We start from the raw sequence: 19,437 nt of genomic DNA on the forward strand, positions 1-19,437 counted from the left end.
TGAGCACTAACTGGTGTTCTGACACCCAATATGCCTGATTTGGGAGACCAAAAAAGACCATCTTTTTTCCTATGTGTTTTTTTTATGAGAGAAGGTGATGTATTGCGTAGAGAAGAGTTTATGAATCCAGATATGATTTGCCTTTAGAAAGGGGCCAGCGGCCCCCTCTGGATGAATGCTGAGCCTCGGGCTCATGTCTTTTTTGCATGTATCTGATAGGAAAGTGAAGGGTTGAGTGTGAGTTTGTTATCTTAAAGCCAGTACTTGGACACAGTTTTTCTGTGTGTAAATTTACACAACGATTCGGAGGTGCTCAATCATTTTTCCAGCACCTCCTCTTTGCTCTCTGTACATAATTGAAGGGAAAAAACCTGTTTATACCCTTTTCTTTGTTAATTCAGAAGATACATTTGATCAATCCTGTACATATTGTAAGGCGCCATTGCTTGTAAATGGCTTTTTCATGAGACACCTGTAAGATAGTGTGATATACTGTTGAAAGGGGGAAGAGAGGAGACGATCCCTGCCATTAACGGATAGCTGAATGTTACAGTGTGACCTCCAGAGACAGATGATGTTGGTCACTTCTAATAGCTGTTTGAAATTATTCTCAGTGTTTTCACATATCTGGGGTACCAAGTGGAGGGGGGAGGGGGGGGGGGTTGCCCTGCTTTGAGCACCAGAGGAGGACCCGCAGGACCAGAGTGCCATTTGAAAGTCAGTTAAGTGTACTTTTCTGTAATTGATAACTCACCTCACATTTTTTTTTTTTTTTTTTTTTTTTGCAATTGTGCTACTGTGCTCCAACCCCATCCAGCTGGTGTTCCTGGTGAAGCACTCAGTACTGAGGTCTGCAGCTCTCCCCATGATGCAGGAGAAATAGCATTTAGTGAAGAAGGTGATACTGTTTTACCCCCCCGTCTAGACTGTCTAGTGGGGGACCCGGACCTGATGTTGGTCATATGATCCTCATAAGCATTGTTTTATGTACATAAGAAGTGCTGGGAGAGTACATGACCTGTTTGTAACTACACACACTCAAACTGCTAATTGTAATGTGCTTTCAATGATTGTACTTTTCTAAGGATCTTCTCTCTTTTTCTTTTTTCTTTTTTTTTTTTCTTTTTTAATTTTAAATAAGCAAAGTTTTTGATTATTCTGCAGGGTTTTTTGATTACTGTAAAGTCTTTGACTGTGTCTGATACAGGAAGTCAAACTGATGTTCGTTTCATCCATCCACTCAGCCCACTGAAAATGAGTCATTCTTGTTGTAATTTTATCAATTCTCTCTTCTGTGTTTAAAACGGGACGGTACTCCCACTATGAAAAAGGAGGGAACAGGAGAGATTAAGGGGGGGGGGTGAAAACTCATGCTGCAAATTCAACAGCTTTATATGAAGGACAGTATGTTCTGATAAGTCCTTTCTTGACAATGTGACACCTTTTTGTAAAATTAATGTTTGATATTTCAAATGAATTCAATAATGGATTCAGAGTAAATTCTTCTCTCCTGTGAAATAAGCTAAAAGGATTTGGAAACTTTCTTTTTTTGTCCTTTTGTCTTCTAGAAATCAAATCCTGAGTCAGAGTCAGGAAACTTAACTCACCTACTGTAGTAAATATCTTGTAATCATATACCGTTAAACTAAAAGCAGCATTACTGACAATAGTGTATTATCGGGGGTTCTAGAGATTTTAGTTCTTTTCACTCAAACCAAGAAAATGTCGTTATAACAGTAGGTTTTTGTTGCTTTTGTTTAAATTGTGTTCATCCTCCTTCCACTCCTGCAGTCTGGGTACTTTTTCTTCCTGAGGTTCAAGTGAAAAATCAGATCCCTCTTCTCAATCTCTGATGCCTCTGTCTGGACATGTAGTTCTGTGTTCTTGTGCACAAACCCATTCTCCGTCCATGGTGAATTGTAAATATGTTTATTTGCTTTATTTATGTTTTAATGCCGTGATCAATCCTTTTTTGGGTTGGTGTTATTATGAATGCGCTTCATGCGATGGAGCGCATTGGAATATGATGACTTCTTACAAGTCTAAATTTAATAAACTGTTCTATACCGTTTGTACAGTTTTGTGTCCTTGGTGTGCAGTCTGTGGGAGTGAGTGTTGGGCGGTTCAGTCACTGATATTTCATCACCTGATCATCATTAGGCGAACCACCAAAGACGTTCAGAAACACAGGAATGTTTTCCAATTAAATCACGTTACTGTGAGTAATCATCATTGGTTTGGTGTATGAGATAGCTGCATATACCCAGCAGTGTTTACTTTGCACACGACACACGTATAATAATTAATACACATACACAGAACACACTGAATCATGTGTTTGTTTGTTTTTTGTAAATATCTGACACTGATACTGAATCAGGAAAGAAACAAAATAATACGTAATCAATGATGGAATAATCAAAATGATAAACAGCAATACCGTAGAAGAATTACATTTATATCACAGCCCACTAGAAAGTCGCAGTGGTAGTAGATGCATCACAAGACCTTAAAGGAACAGTACAGTATTATTTCATAATGCCATGAGCTATTGCAAAAATACCATATTGCATTTTGACACATGCACATGTTATGTCACTATAATGTGGAAATATAATATTTTTTTATGTGACATTCAGTGGAAGTACAGTACATTTATTAAAGGCACTGCACACACACAAACACACACAGGTGTTTTCAATTTCTCTGGATGATTAGACCTCTGCTCGGATTGAAGTCGCCTCAGTACATGTCAATCAAACACAGTCTGTACACACCTGAGCAGAGGACTAATTAATTAATTGACATCATCTGTGTATCTATGTCTATAATGTAAGGAAAGATCACTATTTACTATTTGCTTTATATATTTTTAGAGAAAGCAAAACAGAACCTTTATGTATTTATTTATTTTACTTTATACTTTATTTATTTTAAGCTCCAGAAAAAGCTGTTAAGTGAACCTTAAGTTACTATTATTTCTGCAGCTGCTTTGTGTAAGGTCAACAATTTCACAATTATTATTTTTGTTAGAATTCAAAAACAACTGCTCCCGAGTTTTACATAAATAGGAGCATGGGATATGTAGTTTTAATGCTTAATGAAATAATAATTTAAACTTTCTTGATATAAAAATGGGTTTTCAGAATACAAAATAGCCCAATGGAAAGAAACCATGTATGGGGAAAACATCATGTAGAAGAGGCTGACATGTTACCTTAAATAAAGGGGCGGGGTTTCTGCCCTCTGTTTTCAAAATAAAAGTTTAAAGCCCTGCGCGCTTCGCCCCCCCCCCTCCCCCTCCCTCTCCTGGTTGCGCATTTCCGTTACCATAACGTCACTTCTGGATGTCAATATGCGGCTTGGTGCGGCGCTGGGAAACAGAACCACTGGAAAGATGTAAACCAAGTAACCAGCGAATACCAGCCTCAACGAAGACACTAAACCTTACCTCCGGGGAAACCTTACCTTTAGTCTGAGAGACGGAACCACAGCAGCGGGCAGCTCGTCGGGTCTCTTGTCTCCGAAGCAGCGGAGCGTCTGTCTAAAGCAGCCATCTTTTGTGAGAGAATGTACGGGGCGACGCGGCGGGCCTGCTCGGGCTCTGGCCGGGGCCGGAGCCTGCTGATGCTGTCGACCGCGCTCCTGCTCTCGGTCGTCGGGCTGCTCTCCGGGCTGCCCGGCGTCACCGAGGCGAAGGAATGCGACAAGCCGTGTATGAACGGCCAGTGCAACACCGCTACGGGCAACTGTGTGTGCTTCCCCGGCTGGGTTGGGGACCAATGCCAGCACTGCGGAGGGCGATTCAGGTACGGTGAACACACGGGCAGAATAAAGCGGCTTTTTTTTTATTTATTTATTTATTTTTTTTATCACTGAGATAGGTTGTGTATGACGCCTACGTGTGCTTTGCTTTGTGCCAAATCTGTACCAACTCAGAGGCCAGGTAGCATGCGAGGAGGCGCCCGAGCGGTGCACACCTGAGGCAGATACCGGGTCTACTACTACTACTATTGCCACCGCCGTCACCACAAGGGCACAGCTGTCCTGGTTCAGATGCAGTGCATGTTTGTAAAGATGCTGAATAGTGCAAGTATGTGATCTGAATGATTATCCAAAAGGCTTACAGTTGGGGCCTCAGTACTTCATAATCTCCACCGTGTCACCATCTTATCATTCCCTTACCCAAATGTGCACATCAGTACTGCCTCATTGTTATACTGGACTGTAATTATTCACAGCAGGGCTGTAACTAAGGATGGTTTTCTTTAGTTATACTCTGGCACTTCCTTTTTTTGTCTTCATCAAATGTTTTGATGATAAAAAAAAAAGGTGCAAGAAAAGAGGAAAGAGAGTTCCCACTGCATTTTCCCAGAGGCCAAGAAAGCAAAATAAATGACATGAAAGGCACTTTTGAGAAGCTGTCTTTTCTCACTAAATGATCATCAAAAATATTTATGTATTTGTTTTTTTTGTATCAGCTGACTAACTAATTAATCAGCTAATCAGTTTGGTATTTATCCACAGTTCAACCACTCAAATCCCAGCCAGGATATTTATTTCTAATTGCCAGAACACATGGTGATGTCTGTGGTTGTGTTTGTGAGGAGGATGAGTTGGCAGCGTCCCCCCCTCTGCTGAGCAGCAACCAGGTGGTCTCAGCAGGGGGTGTTGATGAAGGTGCAGTCCAAACTGGCTGTTTTTTGTTGTTGTTGTTGTTGTTGTTGTTCTGTAGGACTGTTCTGTGCTGTCTGGCCTCACAGGACTGTTTTTGAAATACTGTGTCATGCTAGTTGTGAACCGAAGGGTTTGGTAGCAGAAAGCTGTTACTCACTAACGGGACAGCAGCAGCTCAGGGTCAAAGTATGGAAAAAAAAAACTTTGTGTGTGTTGAAAGCGGCCTGTTTTCACAGCTGAGCCATGTAGGTGAGTGGAGGTGGGAGGAAAGGCGATCACCTGATAAGAAGACCAATAACACATCCGCTTTCACTCGCTTTCACTCGCCCCGTCTCTGACCACATCTGTGTTTGCTCTCCGTGTCAACTCACCCTAATTTAAACAAAGGGATGGGTGACATTACAAACTGAATTTAAAAAAAAGAAAAGAAGAAAAGTGTTGAACGTCAATACGAATATTCGGACAGTCGGTGCCGCACATCGTTTCCTCTCCGAGCCCATTAAGAGTGTCACTTCTCATTTGCTTGAGTTTATATTCCGCTCTGATGTTCTGGTGGAGAAAATTGCCCTCCATTGCCTGATGACACTTCATTTAGACAAAATCAATGATGATGACACTATTGGCCGCATTTTATAGGATTGTGCTCTTCTGCAGATCCTGCCAAGATAACACAAACAACAACAACAACTTTGTCCCAAATTCATTTTACCTGTGTTAAGTCTAAATTTGAGCTCATGTAGTAATGTTATACTTCTACTTTTCCTTTCCTTTTTTTTTGGTTGTTGGCGAGCTGATCTTGCTCCAGCTTTGTGATGATCTAGCATGTCTGTGCAGCTCAAACGTGTCCATCAGGGTGTGCCCAGTAGACAGGCCTCACATAAGTGCTTTTTTTGTAGAAGATCCAGAGTGTTTTGTCCTTCTTTTTCTTTTTATTATTATTATTATTATTTTTTAAATTCGATACTGGGTGTCGTGCTCTCTCAGCCCGGTGCCACCCTCATCCTGCCTGCTCGCAAAGCAGAGTCGGGCCTGTGGCGTTTATACATCCTCAGAAATCAGTCGTGGTCAGGAAAAGGGAAGCTGGGACTATTTTGCACATTAGCACACGCTGATTGCTGAGCATATCTGAAAGGCTGCTGAGCTTCTAATGTTTCAGATTGGCAGGGCTGAGTGCTCCATGGATGAAATGGCTCGTCTTGGTTGTGGCGAAAAAGAAAAAACCGGGAGACCGTTGCTCTCAAGCGTCGATTTTTAGCAGTCTATCTCTGTGGGAAATCATTGCTGGCCACCAGCTGCATCCTGGGTAATGTGGAGGCTCAGTTGTTAGCATGAAAGTCTTGGGGTCAAGTGGAGTGGAGCTTAAAGGCTTCTTTACGTAATTATTTTTCTGATTAGTTGTCAGAAAATAAGGACAAATGCATTTCACAAGTTCCCAGGACCCAGTGGAGTGTAGATTTAAAACACTTGGGAAGAGATTTGGTTTTATAACCGTGAGAGGAGAAAATCCTCACATTAGAAACTAGTTCTTACAAATGGCTTTTCTTTTTTTATTCTTTTACAAATAATTTATTAAAAAATAATTGTTGGCAGGTTGATCCTGGCTTCGTGTGTGTGTGTGTGTGTGTGTGTGTGTGTCTTTTCTGTCCTTTATACTTCTGTAAATTGAACATTAATCTGCTAATCTGATTGTCAGTCGAACAAAGAAAACATCACCTTGGGCTGTGGAAAAGGAAAATCACCTTTTTTCTGTTCATATTGTTTTGACATTTTGTAATATTAACAATTAATCACTGATTTAAAAAGAAAAAAATGGACCAATGAATTGATAATGAAAGTACTTGGACCTATGGAACTATATTTTAAGCACATGCACATGAGTTATTAGTTAGACTTTTATAGAAACTACTAGTTACTTGGCTCTTTTTAAATGTCTGAACATGGTTATTATTTGTTATTTTTATCGCAGATGGAGATGTTCCTAATAACTAATTTCCATGTCGATTTAAATGTGAAAATAAATTTGGACAAGGTCAACGTCCAGATGCCTGAGCTGAATGTGGTCATTTATTCTGACACACGACCATATTCTCATCTTCTAGACCAGAATACTGCCAGCATCCATGAGCACAGTTAACTGTTGCATCTCAGACTCAACAGCTCACAGTGTTGTGGATGAATAAAATCTAGCGTCTGGCGCCGACCAGTGAGGGGGTCGACGTGTCATCAGTTAGTCGACCAATCGCACATATGCCTCCTGTCTGTGTACGCGGCGTAACGAGGGGTCATCTTCACGTAGTGGGGTGTGTGTATAAAAGGGGGCTTGCGGCTGCTTTGTTTGTCTCCTCTCCCACAAACCCAGCATTTAATTGTCCGTTTCTATTTTAGCCGTGGTGAGGTGGATGGGTTCGCCCCCCGCCCCCCCTGTCAGTGCTGTCAGAGAGGTGGTGGTGCAGGTTGTCTGCTGGAGGAGTGATAGTCTGACCCTGAACTTCACTAATAACACAGCAGGACTCGCAGTGTAATGTTTATCGGCTCGAACGTCTGTGCCTACAGAGTACGGCGTTGTATCAGCGATGCTGTGGCTGCCTCACCCCGCCAGGCTAATTATCGTTAAATGGAATGGTAAACTTGCTGCTCTGTGATCCCAGATTTGCCGGGAATCAGTGTTGTGTTGTTTTGTTAGCCCGGTCAAAGGGCTGATAGTTTTCCAGGGGGGAGCCTGTGGTCTGAGGCCGTGTTTAGCATACAGACAATGCTGCCATACAAGGCTGGGTGAGTTCTGGTAAAAGCAGCTTTCTGTGGCAGGGTCGTGCCAAGATGGAGTCCCGACTCGCCATGAGGGCCAAAATCAACATGAAGGAGGGGGCGACAAAAACACACTAGTGTGTTTTGTTGTTGCTCTATGGAGGAAATAAAACCCCAAAAAACTTGAGATCTTCTTTTTGATCTGAGGGTACTTTGAACTTGTGTAGTGTGTAACTATTTCCCATGAGTCTCAGCGTGTAGATCTCATTAGGGCTGGGCACAATATTAATGAGTGTTTTCCTGCTGTGTGTAATGAATATCATCATCACATGTTAAAATGATTAAAGTGATGTTCGTCATTTACATCAGACAAAACGCTGTATCTTCACAAAACCAAAACCTTATTGTCTCTGTTTCTAAAGGGCCAGTTCACCCAAACTTCAAACAAACAAACAAAAAGCAGATTTTGCGTCTGGCCTCCAGTGATGTCGAGCCGCACAGATAGCTCTGGTTTTTATCTGCCAGCGTCTGAGAGCTGTCCGTCTTTGAGATTCCTCCTTCGTCCCAGTTTTATTGTTTGTGTGTTTTTACAGAATTGAAAAATGACATTTAGAAGACGAACACAGTTTGTCTGTTGCTGCGGACAATGCACAGACCTCATTGTGAGACTATTCCAAGAGTGCACTGTTTATAGAGAGAGAGCTTGAAGGTGAATGGTTTAATGCAATCTTTTGTCTGTGGAGGTTGTTTGGAGGCATTTTTATTTTCTTAGAGAGCTGAGAGTGGGAGAGATGAAGAATTACATGTAACAGGTTCATGGCTGCTTTCAAACCAGGGATGCTGCAGCTTATGGTCTTGTGTGTTAAACTCCCTGGTGCACAGTTTAATGGAAATCCTCCATGTTTAGTCAACACCTGAGCACAGGAAAAAAAAAACCCAAAAAGCTACCTGTATGGACAGATATCACCACAGGTAAACGAGCTGTTTTCCTCAGAATTTGGTCCGACCAGCGTTTCCTCCGGTCCCGGTATCGTGTGTAACACCTGCCTGTTAACGGCCCAGTTTTCTCCGGATATGTCCGTCTGGGGAAAACGACTCCTGCTGCTGTAAAACCAGAGCTGTTGAACTGCACAGTCTGCTGGGTTATATTGTTGAAGCTCAGGAAACCCAACAACAGTAAAAGTGGCATTTATAAAAAAAATGTCTGAAAAACAAATATTGTCTGGTTTACTATATCTTGTAGCCTGTAACTGTTAATGTTGTTGAGTGTTGCCATAAGGCTGAACAGTATCTGATACTCACTCTCCCTCTTATCAGATCATTTCTACAAAAGCCGACTTTATGCTTCTTGGCACAAAGAGTCTCTAAGACATGCGACTGAATTTTTTTATTGGTATGAGATGGAGCATTCGCTGAGATGAATTTGGTTTTTTATTTATTTATTTATTTATTTATTTTATGAGGAGCCAGTTTTCTTTTTGCAGTGGGACGGAGGTGGTGAACAAACGCCTTGTTCCCGCCACTTAAAGCCAACGTAAGCCTCTTGACTCCCCCCAATTTCTAATGCAATTAATGTGCAACTCTGTGCCAGCTAATGAAGTGACTGAGTGTCCTGCTCGTGTTTAATGACACATGCAGAATGTTTGCATCTATATTTTGAAGCGTCTGGATCAGGTTGTGAAATAAACACCGAGTCAGAGCAGTGTAAACTTTTCCCATCCTGCCCGTCCACTGAGTCAGACAACCTGTCGTCACGGCTGGTTTAAAAAACAAAAAAGAAGAACTCTTTTCTTCCTGTAGACTTAAATGAGTTTCCTGACCTTATATTGCACATTACCAGCAATGTATTGTGGGTAACATTTTGGTCTTCCAACATCAGACATTTTCACACTGGAGTTTATTAGTCATCAGTTCTGCAGAAAAGATGACTAGCGCTCTCTGTTCTCATCTCTGCAACTAATCATTATTGTCATTTATCAATGAATCCGTTGATTATGTTCCAAGTTCCCAGAGTCTAAGGTCACTTTTCCAAATTGTTTGTTTTCTCCCACATAAAGTTAAAATTTGGAGATTGTCCATTAACAAGGAAAGAGCAGCTGATCCTCACATCTGCTGGATAAATGATGAATTCATAATTAAAGAATTATAACCAAATCAATCAATATCTTGAGTCCAGACCAGAGGGTAAATTCTTGACCCACAGAAATTACTCATTTAAATCTTAAACAAGAACACACGCGCAGACGGACGCTGGTGCGTTTGTCCTGGTCTGACATTAACATGGTTTTGGTCTTTTTACAGTTTCAGTTTCACAGCTCTCTGCTTTGTTGTCGTCTGTTCAGCGTATTAGTCCATATCCATCCCCCGGGCGCTGTCTGGGACCTGTTTGAAGGCTGACCTCGCTTTACTAAAGGTCCCACTGAGCGAGAGCAGCCTGCCTGCCCTCTGCAGAGACTAATGGTCCCCACAGCGTTACCACTGATTTGTTCTTTTTTTTCTTTTCTTTTTTTTTTTTTCAGTTTACTGATGCAGAGGTACAGAAATTTGTTCCATCCCCTTTTTCCTCAGGCGCCTGGAGACGAGGTGGATTTGCTTACAGCTGTACAGAAAAGCTCTTGAAATGAAAATGGCAGTGAGCTATCTGAGGAGTCTTGTAAGGTGGCATCAGTAAACTGTACCCGCCGCGTCTGTGACGCTCAATATTAAAGGACAGAATGTAGTTTTCTGCAGCTGAGGTGAATTGCACAGGGTCTCAGGCTGATGAAAGGAAAAAGTTTGTACATAAAATCACTGATCTCGGTGCAGCCGTAACTCACGCAAAAGACTCACTGAGGTGGGAAAGAACAGCAACTGGCAAGATGGCCACTGCTAATAATTTATGAAATATTTATTGACTGACTTATAGCTTCATGAGCGTATTTTGGCTGCATTGCCTTTCTTGATTTGTTGCCTGCAGGCGACGTTGCGTCTCGACTCTCCTCCACGGCGGCTGCTGAGTTACTTTTTATCATTTAATCTCAATATATCTCTCGAATGTGTTGGCACGGCAACATTAACGAGAGAGGATGGCATGTTTATTGTTGATTACAGCATCTGGTGGATCTTCACCCCCCAGGATACCTGTATTCATCGTCCTAAATATCATGCATCACGCCGGGTGATATGCTATAAAAACAAATTACCGTATTCACAGCAAATTATTTTAATATCGAGATACATTTCTTTTACGCTGGTTGGTGCAAAATCATGTGAAACTATCACATTACTGAGCTGCATAGGGATACAACAATAAAGGTGTAATTTTCCCCCCAGAATGTTCCATAATTGATTTAAAATTTCATCTCAGCAGCTTTTTGCACGTCTACCCAGACAGTCTGCGGGGTGGGGGGATGGGGGGGATTTTTGCCTCTGTAGCATTTACATTCAGTCTGAGCATGCTCTTTTTACCCTCCAGCCTCTGCCACTGAACAGCACCGCCGTCGCCTCTGAATGAGGCATGGTGTTTGCTCTGCTCTCGTGCTGCTGCTGCTGCTGCTGCCCCAACACTTTCCCGTTCGCAGACCACTTGGCTCTGCTGCTGGGATTCTGTTTTGCATGAGAAGGAGCGGCTGTTGAACATCATTGCGATTGTGAGGGTCAATGCAGCTCTAATAACGGGAAGTACAAGCAGCTGCTGGCTTATTCTTTATCTGGTGGTATTTTTTGAGGGCTTCTGTTGAACGTGACAGTTGTTGTTTTTAAAAGCGTTGTGGGACATACTCGCAGACATTTGTGCTGCAGTGCTACACAGGGGTCAAAGGACCGTAATGTTGTGTCAGCTCACTTGCTTTACAGCACCATTGACCCTTGCAAGGCACACACCCTATGTTTACAGATTTATTGACCAACTTTGAAGGTGCCATATTCAAGTTTCTGCCATCGCTACATAAGCTAACGTTAGCATCAATGGCTGTTTACTTACCAGTCTGGAAGAAACGTTAGTTCGGCAGCAAAGCGATGCCACTTTTAACTTGCTTGCTTCTATTTCTATCATATTTTTTTCTACTGAAGTTAGCATGCTAACCAGCTAGCCCCGTCTCGTCTGACTGCTTTCCGATAGCGAGTCACTGTAGCGTCCGTTCTGCCCAGACGCAGCGCTGATCAGAGGTCAGAAGAAAACGTTGCTTTCCAGTAATTTACTCTGGTGTAAAAATAACACCAGGCAAAAGCAGGCATTTCTCAAATTTTAAACAGTCCTTGCTTGCCAAATGATCAGTAGATTAGAATTGATAATGAATCATGAAAATCTTTGTAAAATGGTTTGTGATTAGTTAACGGACACTGGGTTGTTTTGTCTTGTTTTTACAAGAGCTTTGGTTCAGTTCAGTTGCCACTTCGGTCCTGATATGTTTCAGCTACAGATTTCGTCCCTTAAAATTCCCCCTGGATGCTTCATCATAATAAAAAACCCTGAGGGGAGCAGTTAATAAGATTTTTTTACTGCCTTATGGTTGTAAATGACCATAATATATCTGCCAGGGGCATGATATGTCAATAGACTGTGCTTTGACTTTTGCTTTGCATAAAAATTCACTTTATGGCCTAAACTGTGTCCAAAAAAAGGAAAGAAAGCAGAACTGAACATTTCTGTTGGCTCTCTGTTCAAAGCAACTTCTGCATCTTAACCATCTGTGCTGGTAGATGATTTGTTGTGCTGATTACAGGCCGCCATCAGCTCTGTAGCAGTCACTCGTTATTACTGTTGTTGATCCTTGATCATTGCAAAAGACGAGTCAGGCCTCCAGAACCAAAGTTGTCGCACATGTGGCCTTTTTCTGAGAGAGTGGAGACGGATTAAAATTTCTTGTGGTCACATTTGTGCGAGTCCATGATGATCAGTTGGCTGACTCGGGCACTGCGTTTGACCATTGCGGCTGAAAGTGGGACTTTGTCATCTCCACCGGCTCAGTCGGCCTCTCCCCGCCTGCTCTTTCATCATCAGTGCATGTGTGTGAACGAGCCTGGTGGAGAGGGAGGGGCAAACGAGAGGTCCCAACGCAGACACAACAACCACTGATGACGAGGGTGCAGGTGCAGGTGCAGGTGAGGAGAGACCATGGCGCACACAGAGCCAGGAAGAATAGCTGCTGCAATGCAAAAGCTAACGGGGATCTTATAACAGTAACCGTGGTAACAGTACGAGGGGACTGCTATGCTGAAATAGTGTGGGATCATGGGAGGAGTTGTCTTCACCGCCATTGCTGTCAGCTTCTCCCGGTTCGGATTCCTTCAGTGTCGGTCGTGAATAAATAATAAAGCAGTTTCACATTCGACTTCAGTGTTTCACCAACGCCGCTGGATGGACACAGGACGTCACAGGGAACGGCTGCGAGCCGAGATCACAGCTAACCTTTGTTTCTATTGCTTCTTTAATAAGTTATGAACCAGACGTTCACAAATCAGAGATGGGAGCTGAGCTGCCAAACATTTGCTTGGCTTTTTTTTTTTTTTTTTTTTTTCGCTCATAACAATCTGTTCATCTGGTTAAAATACAAAGTAGAAAATGACCTGAAGGTTAGAAATAGGTTTTGTGCAGACTGAGGGTATGAGGGGTTGAGGTCAGGGTTGAGGGAGCGTGTCCGGAGGAGAGAAAGGACTCTGAGGACAACCGGAGCCCAGAAGAAAGCGCTGCATCTGTCCCTTCGGTGTGTGAGGACCAGCTCCATCTGTTTGTCACCGTGCTGAAAGACAAAATGTCATTCCATCCAGGGGCGGAGCCAGGAGGAGCGGCGGAGCCAGACCTCGCTGGGCGTCGCAGCTGCAGAGGGCGTTAACCCAGACGTGAAATACGTCGAGAGAGTCTGCTAAAAGCCGCCGTGAATGACCTGGAGAAAAGCTTCATCAAACACAGTCATTTTTAGACATTTTAATGTGGAAAAAGTTAGATGTTATAACTTTAAGCACAAGAAGAAGAAACACAACCCTGCAGGTACACCCCCACCCCCACCCCACCCCACCCCTTCCTCTTTTCAGTGGTTTGATGGCGCATCGCTCCATGGTGGAGAGTGAAATGGTCATCAAGTTCAAAACGGCCCGTAAAGAGGAACCTCTGTTCACAGTGCAGCCGAGTCATGTGCTCGTGTTGGTAGCACCAGTGCTACCGGTGGAAAAGTTTAGTCTGGAGCCCTCACTAAATCAAATTACTAAATGTTAAATTACCGAAATTACCGAATGCATGATAAATTTGAAACACGATGTGGTATTTAATGTGACGCAACAAGATCTAATCTAATCAGTAAAAGTCACACCCGGATCTGTCAGTGTTTCCTCTAATTTTATGCAGCAGGGAACAGTTTTACTTCTGGTTGCAGATCTGTTTTGTCCCAACTTAACTCTTCACGGTCACATTACAAATGACACGCAGAAAGTTGTGGTTTCGTTAAGTCGTGTTTTAGGATGTCTGTTTGATATCTTCCAACCCTATAGGTAGCAACATACATGAAGTGCTCTGTTTACACATAAAGTGGGTGAACGTGCACTTTAAATGTTCTTTAAGTACCAACACTAACAAAAACTATAAATTCTAGCATAGTGTATGACTGTATTTGAATCGTTTCTCTGGTGTGTCAGAGGGATATTTGTGTGATAGCAGCAGCAGTGGTCGTGGTAGAGTATGCTCAGTACATGCAGCAGTTTGAGTTCTGTTTCAGGGGGGCGGTGGCCTGTCGGGTTCAGCCTCTCGCCCTCTGAGAGAGAGCTCTGTTTGTCTGCTAGCTGGGAGAGCTGAGAGTCCCAGCAGGCCCTGGGTGTATTAGCAACTGAGAGATCTGTAATTACAGCGTTAGCGTGCTCGTTAGCCGGCCGCTGAGACCTGCCACGTGAAAAGAGCTGTGTGTATCCACTCTCTCAAAACACTTTTAAGTGCAAACAGTGAGCCAGCGTCGCTCAGCCAGGCTTCGTGTGAGGTTTGTCAGTGAGCAGGAGTGGTTCGGTCTGCCCGACTTCATCTGCTGGTGTACTCGCTGTGTGATAAACACGTCCCTCCACAAGTTGCAGAGATAGCACAAGAGCATAGTTGCAATATAGTGTCATATGTTTGGCCCGTAAAGTTGTTGTTAACTTAACAACACCCTCGGCCTTGGACGTTGAGCCTCCCAGCCCACACAGCTGGGGTTGTTGGCCTGCACCTCGGCAGCTTTGGGAGCAGTCTGAAGTTTTCAATAACACAAAGTTGCGTCCCACTTGTTGCCTAGATGCAAATAAAAACGTAGCTGTGCGATTCACAACAAGGGATCTCGCCCTGAAACAGCTTTTGAAATGCTGTGTGGCATTGAAGCATGAAAGACAGTTTCTGATGTGGAATGATTTGACTTAAAAAATAAAAAAATAAAAACTCATCCATGTAAGAGTCGAGACAAATCACTACTTTGTCAGAAATATCTGGCACTTGAGCTTTTATCTGTGTGTCTTGGTGAAGGCATTTCGGGTGTTGTTTTCATCAGCAGGCAGAGATCTTTAACTTTGACTCCTGCATGGGAGGAGTGTCTCCGCTGCAGCTTTTCTCCCTAGACTTTTGCTGAGAGACTGTTTTGGAACAAGACTGTGACTGGGTGTGTTAGCGGAGTCATTGCACCCTGAGACCTACATCAGTAATGATACAATCTCTGACCGCCTCTAAGTGTCCCCTGCGAGATCCAGCTCCTCTCTGCTGCTGTGTCATCAGGCTGGAATTGATCAGGCAATAACAGAGGCCGGACGCTGTACTTTATCGGTGTTTGTGGCCCGCCTGTAGAGTCGACTCCAGATAATAATTTGCTGTAGGGTTTAATCATTCTCTGGCCTTTTTAGCCGTCCTGTTGGTCGCCTGCATAACCACAGAGCCGCATGTGCTGAGGTGAAGTGGCAGGAGTCTGTGTTTACCTGCGCTCTCTCCGCTCCGCTGACTGGCTCTTGTGCAGCAGCGTCGTGTGTGTAATCATTTCTGTGACTGTGCGCTGCAGAACATTCTTAGAAATTATAACCACAAGCTGAATGTTTTTAATCGGTATTTCAAAGATCTAGATAACGACATGAAACAGATATCCGTGTAGAAAAGTTCACTGAACAGACTTTTTTAAAGCAGCGCTCTGGTGCTGGAGCCTTTTGACCGGGAATATTTACAGTAAATCACGATGATGATTTTTATTATGAGGTTTATCGACAACACTCCAACATCTGCAACAATAGTACAATATAGTGCTTATAGACTGTCTGTGATAAAACAATTAAATGCTTGACCCTCATTGTCCCATTTTCAACGACCTCATCAAGATGGTGACGGACGTTCATCAGAGAAATGTCACATAAACAAGTGATAACATCTGTTTGAAAGCTCACAAAGTAAAAAAGGGAATGAACGTCATAAAATACACAGGTCTGTCAAGTCTGTAAAAAGGTCTAAATGTCCGTCACAGCTGTGCAGCTTTGTGAGAGGCCGGAGTCACGTGACTCAGAGAAACAGTCGATACTAATATTTGTGAAACTGAAACTGAAACCTTCATGAATGTTTCTGATTCATTTTCTTTATCAATACAAATCATTTCTGGACTAAATGTATTTATCGGTTTATTAATGTGTCATATAACAAAACGTAACAGTATGCAGCTGCTCTCTGAAGCTAACATGCACACAGTGCTAATGCTAACATGCTCATGCCATGTAGCTATAATTATAGTTTTGCAGGTATTGGACTGACACAATGATGCTGCTACAGTACGTGTGATGGGAATATGTAAAGCCAATATAAATAGATGAAATAAATTCATACAGAAGTGATTATTGTACCTTTTTTTAAAAAAAGTTATTTCAGTCAACAGTTTGATCAAAAACCATCTTTCTGTTACAGCGATGACTTCCGTACAGATCCATTCGGCTTCCTGCTCCTGTTTTTCTCCTGCTTTTTAATGTGGCACTTGCACATTGCACCCAGACTCGAGGAGTAGAGGACACAGTTTCCATGGTTTCAACTCGTTTAGAATAATAATCGTGACATCTTCATTTGTAACCTTGAATCTCTCCTCCTCTCCACTTTGGTTTCTTTCAGGCTGACGGGGCCCTCCGGGTATCTGACCGACGGACCGGGGAACTACAAGTACAAGACCAAGTGCACATGGCTCATCGAGGGACAGTAAGTGCAGTGCAACCCCAGCACCAAGGGGGTAAAACACCAGATCAGGACAGGACTTTTCAACAGTTATGAGGTGGTTAAACATCTCAGCTGCTAAAAAGCATGGACTCTTATCAGTAGCCAGAACAAAGGCTGAAGACACACTACATGAAACCCATCCTCTCTTTTTGAATTTCACACATTAAATCAGCTTCTGCCATTAAGAGAAAGGAAGGATTCCTTAAAACCTTCAGACAGATGAGCGATGGACTGTGAAAAACCGAGGCTGCAACTCAATATTGTAAATATATATTTCAAAGCTGCCCATAATGATGATTATATACACAGTCTACACTGCAGTCCTTCACTGGGATCCGTCCAGCACCAGGGACACACACCAGTATCCAGAAGGGTGATGGATGAAAATGAATGGCAAAGTAACTGTGAGAAATTCAATACTCCTTCTGTATTGTTTAAGTCAGCATAAGCGCACCACAGAGTATCGACTCACCGCGATGATTCTTAATTCTCCTGGCCGCCAGCTCCTCCAAACCCAACGCCGCTTTGATTACATTTACATTTTCAGGGCGTTTGGCCAGCGCTCACTCAGGCGGCGGCGGGAGGGGCACACACTTTCTGTTTTCCTGCAGGGGTTTTGAACTTGTGACCTTCCTGTTCCTGGATGGCGTCTCTAATCACCGGTCCACCCTGTTGTCCGGCGTTTTTTAAATTTTTTTTATTACATTCTAATGGCACATTTATCTGCCGTCTTCAGACCTGCAGCCTGGTCTCACCGGCAGGTCAATGCAGCGACACGTGCCCAGTGTGTGTGTGTGCATGTGTGTGTGTGTGTGTGTGCATCAAAAATGGCGAGAAAACTTTAGAAGGGGCGTTTTTTTTTTTATAATCCCCAGACGTACATTCACTTTCAGCTTCCTCTGCAGTGAGTCCCTCTGCGCTGGCCTGACGTGACTTCAGCCACACGGCTGATGTGCTGTGTCCTGCCGCCACCCTCAGAGGGATCTCGAACAGGACGTTTCTTCATCACATCTCCAGTCATTCCATAGTTTTGAATGGTTATTTACCAGTCACAAGTCCTCTCTAATCGAACCTTGGGGCTGCTGCCATTCCTCAGTTTATTTGTCTACTAGGAGGGGGGGGGGGGCGGCTGCAGCTTCACTCTCATAAATAAAATTTTGAGAAAAATGTGACTATTCATAACATTTCCTGTATAGCTTGTGCCCTCATCGTAGATACGCTAAATGGGCCTTTGTCTTTCTTCCCTCCTCCTTTTCAATGATTTCATTTTGCAATCTTAACCAAATTTAGAGCTAACCCATGTTTAAGAATCTCATGAATGTCTTCAATCTAATCCCGATGAAACGAACTTGTTTTTCCTGCTTTTAATTCTGCTGCTCTTTGCTGTAAAAACTCTCTCCACGGACACTTCATTCATTCATTTTGCACGGTGGAGAAAGCGAAAGGAGCAAATGTAACCCGCTGTTTCAGGTGTAAAAAGTTCATCGTCGGGTTCAACAGCTGGATTTGACGTTGCAGTGCAGCTGTTAGAAAACTCAGGTGCTCATAAAAGAATATTAAATTAAATATTTGACTAGTTTCCGTTAATTTTCTTCAGCTATTTATTCTGTTGATTTCATGCAAATATAGAGTCAGGGTGGGGGAACCGCCTGCAGACAAATGGTAGCGATAGTTTTGCAGTGTCAGCTAGTTAATTATCCATCTTTTATTGTTCTTAAAATCTAATTTATTCAGCCGGGGCAGCGACAGGGTGTGTTGCATGTCGAAATCGGCCACTTAAGCTGGTGAAACAGTAACTCTCCACAACCTATGTACAGCCGAGGTCAGAACAGATGTGAACAACAGGGATATGTGGGGTTTTTATTTGAAACCTTAATACTTCCCACTTAACAACTGGTGTTAACGAGTTAAGAAAAAGTTAAGCAGGAAAGTCAACTTGGGTCATCCGATGTGTAATTGACACAGTGGCCCACAAATATCCACAAATAATTAGCTGTGTCTTTGGAAATTGTATTTTAAGTTGAGGGAAAGAAGAGTTTGTGTGTCCGGGGCTTGTTTGTTTCTGTCTGGGGTTCCCGGAGTTGGACCAGTTGCCTCTGTGTTAAAAAAGACTCCCAGTGTTAGACCACAGAAGTTAAAGAATAATTACAGATGACAGGAGCTGTTTGAACTACAAGTGTGGGTTTGTTTTCACCAACTTTCAAGCAAATCAACCGGGTCACATGTTCGGTCTTTACACTCCCTGTTAAAAATGCATTGTTTTCTGTATATGAATGTGGGAAATAGACTGATGTTTGGACTTTTAATAAGCTTTAGTCGGCGTTAAAGTCATATCAAACCCAGACTGGCGTTCTCACGGTCTTCATCTCTGTGCGGGTGTGTGTGTGTGTGTGTGTGTGTGTGTGTGTGTGTGTGTGTGTGTGTGTGTGTGTGTGTGTGTGTGTGTGTGTGTGTGTGTGTGTTTTCTCCAGGCCCAACACTATACTTAGATTAACGTTCAACCACTTTGCCACTGAGTGCAGCTGGGACCACCTCTACGTGTACGACGGAGACTCCATTTACGCTCCTCTTCTCGCTGCTTTCAGGTATGTTCGCATCAGATTTGACAGAAAGCTGGTTTCGCTGCAAGTCTCTGTGTGGATTCGATCGATTGAATCCGCTTCTGCTTTTTCTAATTTCACAAAAATTTCGATGCAAAACTTTGGTTTCTCTGATTTTTTTTTAAAACTCAAAATTGAGACACAGATTATAATAAAAGTGCTTACATTGATTCACAGTTACTGAAGCATTAAATTATGACACAAACAAGCAAAGACTGTGATGTTACTTTCAATAAGGGCCTAAAATCTGCC

General features: G+C 42.9%; 1 protein-coding gene across 2 annotated transcripts in view; it reads left to right on the forward strand.

Moving 5' to 3' along the window:
- The first annotated feature begins 3,367 nt into the window (after window positions 1-3,367).
- The window catches only part of atrn (attractin), a 116,648-nt gene continuing 100,578 nt past the window's right edge, over window positions 3,368-19,437 (forward strand). For both annotated transcript variants that reach the window (XR_002665270.1, XM_022750467.1), the window contains exons 1-3: window positions 3,368-3,809; window positions 16,484-16,567; window positions 19,057-19,170. Coding sequence is in view for 1 of the 2 variants with exons in the window: in XM_022750467.1 (XP_022606188.1) it covers window positions 3,571-3,809; window positions 16,484-16,567; window positions 19,057-19,170 (437 nt within the window). In the remaining variant the exon portion in view is untranslated. The remainder of the gene's footprint in view (window positions 3,810-16,483; window positions 16,568-19,056; window positions 19,171-19,437) is intronic.

Source organism: Seriola dumerili, unplaced genomic scaffold (genome assembly GCF_002260705.1).
Source record: "Seriola dumerili isolate Sdu_G_001 unplaced genomic scaffold, Sdu_1.0 BDQW01000149.1, whole genome shotgun sequence".
NCBI lineage: Eukaryota > Metazoa > Chordata > Actinopteri > Carangiformes > Carangidae > Seriola > Seriola dumerili.